Here is a 14,206-nt window from a genome sequence, read left to right as displayed (position 1 = left end):
TAGAGAGAGAGAGAGAGAGAGAGAGAGAGAGAGAGAGAGAAAGAGAGAAATCGATATACAAATCACGATTATACATATTTGTAAAAAGAGTATCAAAAAACCTTGTTAATATTAAAATATGCCACTACCATAAAGAATGATCTGAGAAGAAAACTTTCTCAAACAGTACATAGTGCTTGTATGGTCATGTACTGTATAGATTGTAATTCGTGTAATCCGAGGTCTGTTATCAACTAATCTTAAAGGAGTTTCAAATAACCATGCAAAGAAATAATGGATTCCACAAATACAAATCTAGCACCAATAAAAATATATTTCCAAATGATGGTTCACTCTCACAAAATGCCTACAAACCAAACTATACTTGATCAATCTAAAAATAGCGTCAAATCTAACATATCTCTGAAGCAATCATAAATAAATCTCCCAAATACATCAGTTCAAGAAAATTTGACTATTTCATTTCATTCTTTTTAACAAACTGCACATCCTATGCACATAACAAATCCATAACACGACATTTATTGACTTGCACTGAAGGAATCAATAGTCTTTACTCGTCTACCCTCCAAAATTTATGGAAAGTTAATACGATTCAAAATTACAACTCTTAACAACTTCCTCTTCTAGATATGATAAACCACCTGCAGTTATAATGCCAACCTAAGTCATGGCTTTCAAAACACCGTCTCTAGCTTTGGAGATTAATTTATGAGATCTAAACAATCACTGATCTTCAAAACTTGCTCAGATTACGGTTATGATTATGCACAAATTCAAGAAGTGTAAAAAACCTTACCCCATCAATATCAAATCTAACTACTTAGGCATTCAAATCGTGAGTTTTGCCTCCTCACTCTCCCATACACTCCTATTTCACCCGCACACTTGCATCTATTTCTCCTTCCCACTCCCCTTTATCATAATCCTCCCAACCCTACTCCGCAAAGGTTGTAATGATATAAGAAATCCATAGCACCTCAGGTCCAACCTCTACATTAATTTTGCTCCCACTCAGTTACACACAAAACTACATTTAGATGACTATATTCACAAGATGCATGCCTGAATAAATAGGAAGCATAGAACCAACATTTAGATGAATAGCAGAAGGATGAGAGCTGGAACAATTAAGGGACACAGAACCACCATTTAGAGATATAACAACTATAAAATTTCCAGCATCCTTGCAGAGACATCTTGCATCATTGATGCTTTAAGAACTATTTACAAGTTAGTTTCACTTTAAAAAGCAGTCAGGTTTAGCAAATTAACATTCTCAACTGGCAATGTTCCATGTTTAAAAAGCTTTAATTAGTTCAAAGCCTGAAATCAGAATCAGAGGAGTTACTTGTAAAGTCCCTCCATTGTCTGTTTGAGCTTTGTCACATCGGCACCCACAATTTCCGAAGATTTTTCCCCGTTATGAAAAAAAAGAATAGTTGGCTGCAAGCAAAACAATTCCCAATAAAGTAAAACGGAGTAAAGAATTGAATATAAGAAAATACAGAATGGCCTTAAGTTGCTAACAGCCACCAACAAAACAAAACGCAACAAATGAATAAAATAAGAGAACAAAATTCGGCCAGAAAAGTTGATAATCCAGATCATTGCCATCTAACTTTATCCTAACAGAAAAGCTGATCACCAAGGCCATCACCATCCAACTTTATTCTAAAGGTCTTTGCGGAAGTTTGAAGAAGTTTTGCCCTGACGAGTTCACAGCTCTTTGAGTTATATGAGTTAGTTGCTCGGCATTTTAAATGGAAAACAATCAAGAAACATGACAAATCAATGCATAAAGAATGCAATTAAAAATGTGAAGCACCTAAGAAAACAGTGAAATCTTCCATATGGGTCAACCAAGGTAATTACATCATTTACAGAAATACACATTATGAAAAAAAAAAAAAGATATTCACTCAAACGCTTAAACGATATTATGAACACCACCAAGTCAAAACATGACAAGATACAGTTAAATGAACGGCCGCTGATATTGACGGCCGCATATCAGCAAATTTCATATTTTTACAGTAGAAAATTGCACCTTTTAGTCATATTGTCATAAAAGCCCGAACTCTTAACCACCAAGATATTTTCCACTTTAGCCTAATGGCCTCACCATTTTGTCCCCTTGGTGTAACTTCCTAGAGCAGACTTAAGTAGGACAAGGTTAAACTCTTATACCGAGATGTTGGTTCAACAATTGATATTTCATCAAAAAATCAAAAATTAAGTGTGTTTGTATGTGAGAGCTCCTAGGATGAGTGATCACCCAAGAGATTACATCAAGAGAACAAAATCATGAGATCATTATGCCAAAGTGAACAATATCTCAATGGTTGAAATTTCAAGTTATTACAAATAATATAAGAGCAATACACCACCTGCAAGCTGCGAAGTAAGTGTAAGACAAGATAAAATATTATCATAGGATAAAATATTATCATAGGAGCTACCTATTGAAACCTGACTAGCACAAAATGCCATATAATAGAAGCAACAACTTGAAGAATCCAACTCTAAAAATTGGTTTGCCTTGTGGATGATTATAGGTTAAGAATACTGAAAAGAAAGTTAATTACTTGAGAGAGATTATGAAATCCACTAATTTAATTGAACTTGAACTCTTAAAAATCAAAGCACCTTCTCGTCTACAAAAAACAACAACATCAAAGCCTTTATCCCACTAATTGGGGTCCACAAAATAAATTTTTTTTCTTCATCATCTCCTATTGAGTATCATATTTTATTTAATTCTAATAGATTAAGATCATTTTTTTTATACAATAAGCCCAAGTCTTGTTAAGTCTACCTCTGTCTTTCTTAACATAGGTCAAATCTAAAACATCCACTCTCCTAATCAAATCATCTGATGACCGACGTTTAATGTGAATAAACAATATAAGATGACTCCCTATAATATTACCTGCCACTGGAGCTACAACAGCCCTTTCACAGATAGATTCATTTCACATTTTGTCTCTAAGTGTCAAGTCATTCATCCACCTGAGCATTCTCATCTCAACAACACTCAACTTTGTTTTATGCTTCTCTTTTAAAGGCCAACATTCAGTGCTGTAAAGCAATGCAGGTTTCACCATCATCTTATAAATTGTTCACAAGTATGACAAATTAACTTATGAGAAATTTTGACAAATTAACTTATAAAGCATTGCCCGTCCTAAATCCAAATTTATTATGAGAAACTTTTGTATCACGTCTTAACTTATATTCAATTACCCTCTCCCGTAATTTTAAAGTATGACAAATTAATTTAAATTGAAGCATGTTATGGCCTACCGATTGAAATATCATTAGAAACTCTAAAATTAAGTAGATTGTACAAACACAAGTGTGATGGGCGACCATTGCAAAATTACACGAAGAGAACAAAATCATGAAGCTACCTGGCCAAATGAACAATGTTTTGATGGTTGGGTTTGGGCTGCTGTACTAGTCTTCAAAAGATTACAAACAGACGCCCCTGTTATCCAAAGACAGGAACCCCTATTTACAACATAAGGGAAGAAAAACCTCTCAACAGCTTCAACCCTCACCAAGAGATGAAACTTACTGTTGCCAGCACTCCCACAAATCCAGCAGAAACCCATAAATGACAAGCGATGGAACTCCTGCTGGCTCCTCCTACGCTCGAGTAGATTTCATGTAGTTAATTAGAGAAAGGACGCCTTCCAGCCAATTTTAGCTACGGAACACCAAGCTTTGAACTCATGGTTCTTGGCAAGATCTAAGAACCCACTGCCAACCAATAGGGGTAAAAAAGAATAATATGAAGAATAGAAGACGAGGAAGAATTTTCACTTGAAGGGAAAATTGATATGCCCAAACATAAAGGGTGTTTTTTTGTTCTCTCAAAGTTTTTAAATGAAATTTTACTCAGAAACCATATTAATAGCTAAATATATATTTCTCTTTTGTTAGACTTTAATGTATATAAGTAAGAGCAAACCAAGACCAAGTACTGGACAAATTTACAAAGGCAAAAAGAAATAAATATTTAAGGTGCATTTTAATTAAAAAAATCATTGTTTATTTTAAGAAAAAGAAATATAAAATAATAAACAATATTTTTTTTAATGGGAATAATATTTTAATTGTACATGAGAACTAGGAAATCTAAAAATTTCATGTTGGAATTTTGCTAAGAATTTTCACAAGAGTAAGAGATTGTAATTTTATATTCCACTAGATATATTGAATATAAAAAGGAAATTATTAAATATACAACAACAAGCCTTTATGCCACTAAGTGGAGTCGGCTACATGTCTATCATATCCTTCTTCTCTCTAGAGTTTAGGATATAACTTTAGGGTTTCCTGGCTCTCATAGAAGAACAGTGTAAAAAAAATAATAGAGCTTCAAACACCTTTTCTATTCTTAGAGTTCCATAGGCTTGACTTCAATCTTCAACCCTTAGTTGAAATGATTAGTGTAAAGTTATCAAAACATAAGTTGAGTTCCATAAGTTGAAAATGCCTTAAGGTGCTCGTTAACCCTAGAGACTTGTGTCTTATTTTGGCCTCTTATCTGGACTTTGCTTAAATTAAAATTAAAATTTAACTTAAATAAAATTTTGATCTAATTCAATTAAACCTTAATTAATACTTAAATTCGAGCCTAATTTAAACTAAATTCATCTTAATTAAAAAAACACCTTAAAATTAACATAAATTTAAAATTTTAAGAAAAAAATTAAGCTTGAGCAAAACATAAATTTAAAATGGACCTAAAAATAATAAATCTTAACATAAAACTGTACCAAAAATTAAATTAAACTTACACTTAAATTAAATCATAATTTAACTAAAATTGAATATAGAATTAATAAAAATATAGATATAATAATTTGAAGACATTTGAAGCTAAAACATTAACCGAAATTAAAACCAACAAAGCATAAAAGTAAGGAACATTTACATAAATACCACTTTCCTATTAATGTGCAAACAAATATGAATTGAGTGGTGTATATATAAATACCCCCTAAAATTGAAATTAACAAACTCATAATTTAATTAACTAAATCAAATTAAGCTTATCAGACCTTAACTTTAAAAGTTAATCAACCTAAACTTAAATTAAAAACATCAATTAAATTGAATCAAATTTAAGCTATACTCTAGTCTAAACTCAAATTAATCAAATTAAACCTAAACTAATATTTAACCTAAATTTATCTGACCTAAAATTTAATATTAAAAAAATAAATTAAAATTAATATAATATCAAACATTCAACTTATGATGAGAAAGGCAGTGGTAGACCTAAAACGACTTGGACATATTGTATAAAAAATGATCTTAATTAATTAGATTTAAATGAAAATAAGAACTCAATAGGTCCCAATGGAGAAAAAGGATTCATGTAGCCAACCCCACTAGAGGGATAAAGGTTTGTTGTTGTTGTTGTTATCGTTGTTGTACAATCACAAACTCAATGCTGAAATTTAAAACAAAAACTTAAACAAATTAAACTAAACAAAACATTAACACAAAAGGGAAATTTACATACATACCACCTCGTTCTCGTGTTCTTAACATCAAACACCAAAATTTTATTCTATTTTTACATACTTAACCACTCTCTTATGCATAAAATATGGTGGGTGGTAGATATGTAAGTCCAAGAGGATTTTATGATATGGAGGTAAATCTCAAGCTCCAAATCAGTCTCAAATCTAACCCTTAAGCACCTCTAATCATAGCCCTTAAATCTCAATCAAATGAAAGAGTTAATCCTACTCATAATATGTCCTATGAGTCTATTCTTCCCTTGGTAATATTCTTAGCCAGCATGCTCTAACCTAACTGAAAGCATCACAAGAGAGGCATCTGCCTGACCATTCACAACTCTCTTCCTCTTTCAGTAACCAAAAGGATCGCATAAGATCTCCTCCATTCGTGGAACCTATTTGAGAGCCCATTCTTCTTCTCCATTCATGAGTCACCGCACTACAAAGCCGAAGGAAGAAGTTTCCCCTCTTCAATCTAACTGAAACTCTTGTTTCTCCCATTCGCTCAAGGCAAGGTAGCCAACCTCCTTCCCTCCCCTGGTTTTCAATTCAAATGGCAAGCCAAGGACAAAAGAATCAAAAGCCAACTTGTCCACACCCTCTCATTCGCAAATCAAGCAAGGTACTCTCTCTTTCTTTCGTTTTGCTAAGGTAAACCTACCCGAAACACCCCATCTTCCAAGAGCTTTCCCTCTAAGTTGTCATCTCTCGGATTTGTGAAACAAAGCAAGAAAAGCTTTTTTTTCCCTTTGATTTACACTATGATCACAAGCCCTAGCCAAGGCCCCCATCTCCCTCCTGATTCTCACCCTTTGGTCGAGCTTAAGAAGCCCCAGCTTTCCTTCTTCAAATTAATCGAAACTCTCACATTTCTCATCTTTCCAATTAGCTCCTACCCAGAAATCATTGAGGAACGTAATTGCCTCGTTTCCTATCTTCCTTTTTCCCTTCGCATGGGATTATGGTGTCGAAGGCGTTTATTGTAGACGCTTATTGTAGAAGATTACTTCTGAGACATTTGGGACATTAGTTAGCATTTAAATTATTCCTACAATACAATATTATTTTGAAACTATTTTCATCCCGATGAAAATCGAAAGTTTTCTTAATGCTTGTATTCAAATATCTAGAAACTTCAAGATTTACGTATTTTCGGTTTGTTTTTCTTTAGATAATAACAACTTGTTTACTTTGCTTCAATTCTTTTTTTTTTTTTTTTTTTTTTTTTTTTTTGCAATATTAGTTAACTAACGCCTGGCATGGTGGTTGAATAATTGCGTCCTCAGCTGAGCTAGTCTTTATTTAATGATGAAAAGCCAAAGAGCAAGGAAAGGTAATGAGAAAGGATGAGACTTGAAATATTTAAGATGATGAGACATCCTACACCTCGATGTCGTGGTCTCGATCCGCGATCCAGGGGGAACCCCAATGACTTTCCAACTATCCTACGATTTGACCTTAACTCGAAAGAGACATCCTACACCTCGTTGTCGTGGTCTCGATCGTTGTTTGTCGTCCGCTTGCTTCCACGCTTCGCTTCTTGGAAAGACCACTCTAAGCATCATAACATATCGATTATAATTTGGGTTGTCGTGTGCATAAATGTACAGTTATTGGGTCCGGGATTCGCTATGGGGTATCTCCTAAACCAAGTGTCCTACTATCCTCTAACCTAAAAATCCCCTGCAAGTCTATATAAGCAACATGAATTATAAAAGAAAACATGCTACGAAACGCAGTAAACAGTAAACAGTAATATTGCAGTCATGAACTATGTGTATATGCAGTAAAGTGTGCAATAGTGAAAGTAAACGTTGTAAATGTTAAAGAAACATGTATGTCTGACGGGTCGGCCGCACCTGAAAAAACTCGAGAAAAAGCGGCAGATGATCCACGGTAACTCGAAGAAAATCATCGAAAACACGAGAAAAATCTGGCGGAAATCATAAATGATCTACAAAAATCCTAATAAAAACGTAGGAAACACACGAAAAATCCAAAGAAAAAGAAAACCGTAAGCCTTCAGGTCAGGGCTAAGCTCAAATTTAGGTATTCTCGAGAGACTACGAAGGCAACTTTCGATCACCAGTATGTATAGAGCCCGACATTCAACTAGAAAGGTGACCTACTATAGCAACTTAAGAGGGACTCCTTTACCCAGCAATTGACAAGTGGACAAACGAATTATGTTACTTAAAATTTATATTTTAGCATGCATATAAGAGAAAGTAATATCTTATCTTTTTGGTCAAAATACTTTTGTAAATGGCGTACCTGTTCTTATCGTTTTTTTTATAAAATATGATTGTCTACAAGTCGATTGCACCGTCGGGCTAGGCCACTAACAACCTAAGAAGGTAAGGGTGTCCTGCTAGTCTGGTGTCGGTAAATAATATTGTCATCCTATATTTTATCGGGTCCCTGGATTGGGTTAAGATGGAATATTATTTCGCTCTACAACCGAATGTCTTTATCATCAATGCCTAAAACCCAAAAAAAAATCGTCCAACTTACGACCTTGTTTGATGGTTTCATAAATAGCCGCAGCTATACATGTGTGCTAAAGTTTTGGTCATAAGCACCTGAAGCCCAAACCAAGAAACAAGAAAAGTGAACCGAAAAGCAAAAAATAAAAATAGGAAGAAGACTAACCTGCCTCCAAAGCCAGTTAAAGAAAGAAAAGCCAAAGCGATAGGAGGGTTAGCCTCAAACATTCAACTGATGGGACTCCTCAAATAAACAACAAAATGTGGCACATCTATCAATGCTGATTTTCACTTCCCAAGCTACCTGGTATAACAATTCAAAGGAAAACACGTCGAAGGGCCCCAATTGCTATCCCGACACATCTCTAAAAGATATATTATAGAGGATTCCAGACTGCTCCCAAAATTTCCTCAACAAAGATCAAAAAGATTTTTTTTTATTCTTTTCGTTTCTTATCTTATCAATTCAGCCCAATGAATTAGACTTTGAACTATCTCCAAGCATTTAATAGATCATTCCTCGAAAGGGGACATCAAAAACTCTTGCAAACATAAGGATTAAAGTATTTCAATTCACGAACAGTAGAGCACTCAATCTCATTCCAAACCAATAGTTTCAGTGAAGTATGCACCTAATCACGACACAAAGGAAACCCGACAGATGCTCACGGTAGAAGGGCACAACCAAGGCCAAGCCAACATCCAACAGGTTCTCGGGTAGGGACAGCCAAAAAAGCAAACCAAGGCCAAGCCAATCATCCAACAGGGTCACAGGCAGGGACAGCAGGACAAACAAATGTGAATGACCAGCATGCATATTTTATTCTTTATTTTTTTTTGTTATTGTAGTTTAGAAGTGTGATTATTCATTGGTTATCTTAGACAAATCATCATGTTGCTTTAATAATATTTTTAGGTTTTAGGCATATGAATAAAATTAACAGAAGGGAATCAAAAGTGTATAAAGGACGAGAACAACAAACGTAAATGTATAAAATTCTACTTGTTAATTTTAATTAATTTCTTTAGTGGCTTTTTCACTTTCACGTATTATTTGAATATTAAACTGCTTGTGATAGAAATAGATTAGCAAGAATTGATTTCTACGATCTGTCCGTCGGTTCACGTCTTGATTAACTCCAGGCCCCGGGTTCGATTTTGAAAAAAATCTTTAATCCTCTCCCAATCGAAGCCCTAAGAGGGGGTGTGTGATAATGGACGTTTTCCTCATGTTCCTCACGTTCAATCTCTTTCTCTTTCGTTCTTGCCATGGATTCAAGGTTTGCAAAATGAGTTGTCAGTGGGATTTTGGATTGCATCTCAATGAGCTTCTTTAGCATCTCTCGAATTTCTTCCGTGCTCTCGAATTGGTCCTCCAGTAGGTTCACCATATAAAAGCTATGGTGGTTAGGGCTGTCAAAAAAGCTCGTTGTTCACGAACAACTCATGTTTGGCTCGTTAAGTAGTTTGTGTTCGGTTTGTTCGATAAGTAAACGAGTCGAACATGAACAAGTATTTAAAGCTCAAATTATAAATGAGCCGAACACGAACAACTCTTTGTTCGCTCGTTTTCGGCTCGTTTTAGCTCGAAATTAAAAAATATATAATTATTTATATAATAGTATATTATACATATTTATATCTAAGTTTAAATCATAACATCTCGTGTGGTAATGGGATTAGTGTCTTCTTTTATATACATTTGATTCAGGTTCTTCGAATCTCACACTTTACATCTATTTTTTTCAATTTAATTTTTTCGAGCCAATTTCGAGTCAAACACGAGCCGAACACGAACATGAATATTTAAATCGAGTCGAATACGAACATACTGTTCACTAGCCAATTTCGAACACGAGCTATTTCGAATGAGTCGAGCACGAGCCGAGCCTGAGCTTGCTCAAGCTCAACTCGTTTACAGCCCTAATGGTGGTGAACCTTTCTTACCAGATTAAAATTAACTCATCTCTTCCTCTAATTTCTTCTCTAGACCATCTACTTTTTTTGTTATCTCTTCCAAAAAAAATTTCTATCTCAAAGGCAAAAATTTTTATACCCTGGAATACTATCGTCTCTTCTCAACTAGCTCTATAACACATGAATAAGTCGCAATTAGGGGTGTAAACGAACCGAGCACGAACGAACAAAGCTTGTGTTCGTGTTCGGTTCGTTTAAAATTACGTGTGTTTGAAATAGACTCATGTTTGAAATTATTCGTAAAATTACAGTTCGTGTTCGGTTTGATTTGTTTGAAATGTTTGAAATTTTTAAAATTTTTGAAACGTTCAGACTGGAATTATTCGAATTGTTTGAATTGTTCAAAATCTTACAAATTTGTTTGTATTGTTCGAGATCTTTCAAAAGCTTAAACTTATATGAAATTAATGCATAAACTTGTATGAATCACAGCACAAATGCAAAATAATCGAAACGCAACTCACAATAAAACCATAATATCATATCTCATCCATAAAAAATTTAGATGTAGAGGCAATATGATAGATTTTACTTCTCCCAAAAATTAGGTTTCACTCAAAGAAACTAAATAAATTTAAACGAAATATAAGAATATTTAAGTTAAGAGATGAACCTGAAGATAAATACAAAATTATAGAATTTAATATAAGCTAAGAGGCGAACCTGAAGATCAGATTATAATTTATAGGATTTAACTTTTTAAAATATGATAAATTTTTAGAGCATATAATTATTTTTAAAATGTGATAATTTTTATATATAATTATTTTAAATTATTTTATATTTCGAACAATAACAACTTGAACACAATCGAACAAATGATTGTTTGTGTTTGGTTTGTTTATAAACCGAACGAAAAAAAAAATTTGTTCGTCTTCGTCTCGTTCGTTTGTTTATCGAACGAATTGAACACGAACTCCTCGACGAGCCGAACACGAATTGTTTGTGAACAACGAGCTTTTTTGACACCCCTACTCAAAATTGTGTTCCCAAATCACGTCAATCCCATCATCACTTCCCAGGTAGCACCTAACACAATTGTATGTGCACAGATCGGCGCGCTGCCAAAATATGTGAGCTTCATGTCTTTGTTCGTCGTGATTCCCTCAGCCTAGAAGATGAAAACATCGAATCTCTATTTGACGCAATCCCTTGCGGCCTTCTCAGGATATGTCGTCACGTGCAATATTGTTTTGTGTGTAACTGTAAGCTCAAATCACGACAATATCGGTAGGAAATCTATCCCAAACCCTAAACTTAAGACTAACAATCCAATTTTATTCATTAAACTAACCCTAGATATAACAAGTTTATTTATACCAAACAATAAAAAAAAAAAAACTAAATTGCCCTTTAGGCGTACAAATGATTAATTTGCCCTTGGGCTAGGCGCCAACCTAACAGAAAGCTCTCGAGTCGATCTCAAAGTGATAAAGTAAAAATTAACCATCACTGAAATTAAAAATGAAAAATTCACAAGCAAAAGATAATGCTGCACAACTAGTATTAGCATTAAACGTCTTGATTTGCATGCCAATACACCAAGACCTAAAGATCAAATTGAGGCTATCAAGAAAAACAGTTTAAGCTATATTCTTTGGATCGACCATACACAAATCAAATTATATTAAGTCGTTGAACCACCATTAACAAGTAAATTAATGTCTGTGTAGGCTTCTAAAAATTCATGTCTGTGTAGGCTTCTAACAAATATGGTGTCATTATTGAATATCACAACTGAATTGGTTACCAAAATCATTGAAGAATCCCCTACAAATAAAAACTCTAAAACGTCCTACCTCAATGACAAATAAGGTAATTAGAAAAAATAATTTAAAGGGTCAACTCTAGATGCATCTAAAATGCGCAAAAAATAAGCCCTTGATGTTCAATATATCTAACAGATTAGAAAGTTTCAAAGGCGATGCAGAAAGAATTCCAAAGCTACAAAAGCCTCGATAAAAAGCCAAAAAGTTGGCGAATGGCAAATTCACCAGCCTAGAGCTCTTGATTACCGATAACCGAATAGATAACCTTATCAGATAAGGCCCTACTCAACACATTTGATAGTTTAGCTAGCCTTATGAAGCCTCTCCAGTTCAACAAGCCCCAGTAATGGAAACCAAAGAAAACTTCCAAGATATTCAATAACTTTATAATTGGATCAAAATATCAGGCTAATGAGACCTCAACTGCAAATTTGAAACACCCAACTCAATTATGGGATCGAATATTAGATATCATAACAAGAAGTGTTTGCAATATCATTATCAATACAAATAAATCAATTTATCACTAGAATCAAGCTCGCAATTATAAAGATAATTACTTCATACAAATAAAAATGCTCTCTAAGGCTACAAGGGAAACATATTTCAGATTATAACCCCAATGATGGACTCATTCAAGATAAAACCCTAATTTAAAGGGATCCTCGCCATAAGAAAGCCCATCTAAAATTTCCAAGGAATATGCATTTCACGCTCCAAATCTGGGTGAATTCAAGATAAAATCACAAACATAAGGAATTCTGCCACAGCAAAAAAAAAAGAAGTAATATAAACTTTACATATATATATATATATAGAAACACACACACATACATATGGAGCCCAGAACTAATCAACTGATTTATGCCCAAAGTAACCATACATTCACCCTCAACCTAGCTTGCCAAGGGTGACAAATTTCATTGTAGCAAAAGCTCACAAAAACTAGTGACATATCAAGAGTATACATATATTCACACTAAAACTTCAGACTGAAAATGCCCCGTAGCTTTCATCTTGAAGTTAGTCTGAATGCAATTTTGATTAGTAAGATGCCAATAACTCCAATTCAAAAAAAAAAATCTAAAAATTTTTTACACCTTTTTATCATGGTCCTTCTCTATAAAAAAGCTTTACCATCTAACAAGCAAACAAAAATAGTAAACCTGGATACTTTCACGAAAATATTATTAAGAAAAGAATTTTCAGCACAAATTATTTTCAGTAGAACTATTTTCCCATGCACGCGCCTACTGTGTAGAAATGTATATCAGTCATGCACATGTAAGCATGCATAGCTCAAATTTATAAAAGAATTCTAATAAGCTGGCAGATCCAATATTAATTTACATAGCATCCAATGATAAAATTTTGAATCAATTCTTAGGTTTTCTCTAATAACAAGATAAATTTTTAATTGCCTTAATAAAAATCAAAACCATTAGAATCAAACCTAATTGCATCATAAATAATAATAAAGAAGTGACTCAAAATTTAAATCAAGTTAATTTCTACCCAATTAAATAAACACTCATAATAAGATCAAGGAACATACCACAGAGAAAATCTGAAGTTTGCTTAGTGTGGCTGTAAGGCCCTCCTGAACCAATTGTTTCCAAGTTAACTCCATATGTTATAAAGACAAAACTCAACATATTTAAGCAGAATGAAAAGATTCTAGTCGAGGATTATTTTTTAAAAATTACACTCAAATAAACCTGTCATTAATTAAGGATTGTTTAGAAGAAATACGCCCTGTACAAATGCCAGTGCAATCAAAAGAAAATTATATAATTATAACTATAAGCTGCCACTTTTTTAGAAGACTTGGGAAGTCTTATTGTTAATCAATTTCATTAACAAAACAAGTCACCTATCAAAGTTACAATGAGTCCAGTAACCCTTGGAAAGATTAGACTTTAAAAATCTTTTCAATAAGACAGAAAAAAAAAGAGTAGATCATTAAAAAAAAAAACTATATCAAGATTTTAAAAAAACACCAAGTATAAGAAAGTTGAAATATAGAATATTAATCTTTCTAAAATACGATCTCAAAAACAATCCAATCAATGAATATTCACACATGCCAACAAATACGAGAGGATGCTCAAACTTTCATCAATTTCCAATCGCATTCATACCCACAAAAACTAAGATAAAATATATGGTACATATCGAACAACTGGTCACTCATTTTGCAAAACTTTCTCCTCACACCTATGGTGACCGAACTACCTATGTCATCTCTCATTAAGCATGCCAACATTAACAGTAGGGGCTAGATTTGAATCTTATTATTTATATTAAATATTCATTTAAATAGAATTTAATATATATTTATTCTATTTCTTAATTAATAATTTTAATTGATTATAAATCTTCGTAGCCCTGTATTCAATCAAAATATTTAAAAACAATAATCATCAATCTTATA

At 33.4% G+C, this 14,206-nt stretch overlaps 1 protein-coding gene across 1 annotated transcript in view; it reads right to left on the bottom strand.

Moving 5' to 3' along the window:
* The window catches only part of LOC110035515 (thioredoxin O2, mitochondrial-like), a 49,308-nt gene that overhangs the window by 12,872 nt on the left and 22,230 nt on the right, over nt 1-14,206 (bottom strand). Inside the window, exons 5-6 of the mRNA XM_020739743.1 lie at nt 13,328-13,372; nt 1,352-1,446 (exon numbers count right to left, since the gene is read on the bottom strand). Of these exons, the coding sequence (XP_020595402.1) occupies nt 1,352-1,446; nt 13,328-13,372 (140 nt within the window). The remainder of the gene's footprint in view (nt 1-1,351; nt 1,447-13,327; nt 13,373-14,206) is intronic.

Source organism: Phalaenopsis equestris, unplaced genomic scaffold (genome assembly GCF_001263595.1).
Source record: "Phalaenopsis equestris unplaced genomic scaffold, ASM126359v1 Scaffold198002, whole genome shotgun sequence".
Taxonomy (NCBI): Eukaryota; Viridiplantae; Streptophyta; class Magnoliopsida; order Asparagales; family Orchidaceae; genus Phalaenopsis; species Phalaenopsis equestris.
This window is presented reverse-complemented; position numbering and strand designations above follow the sequence as displayed.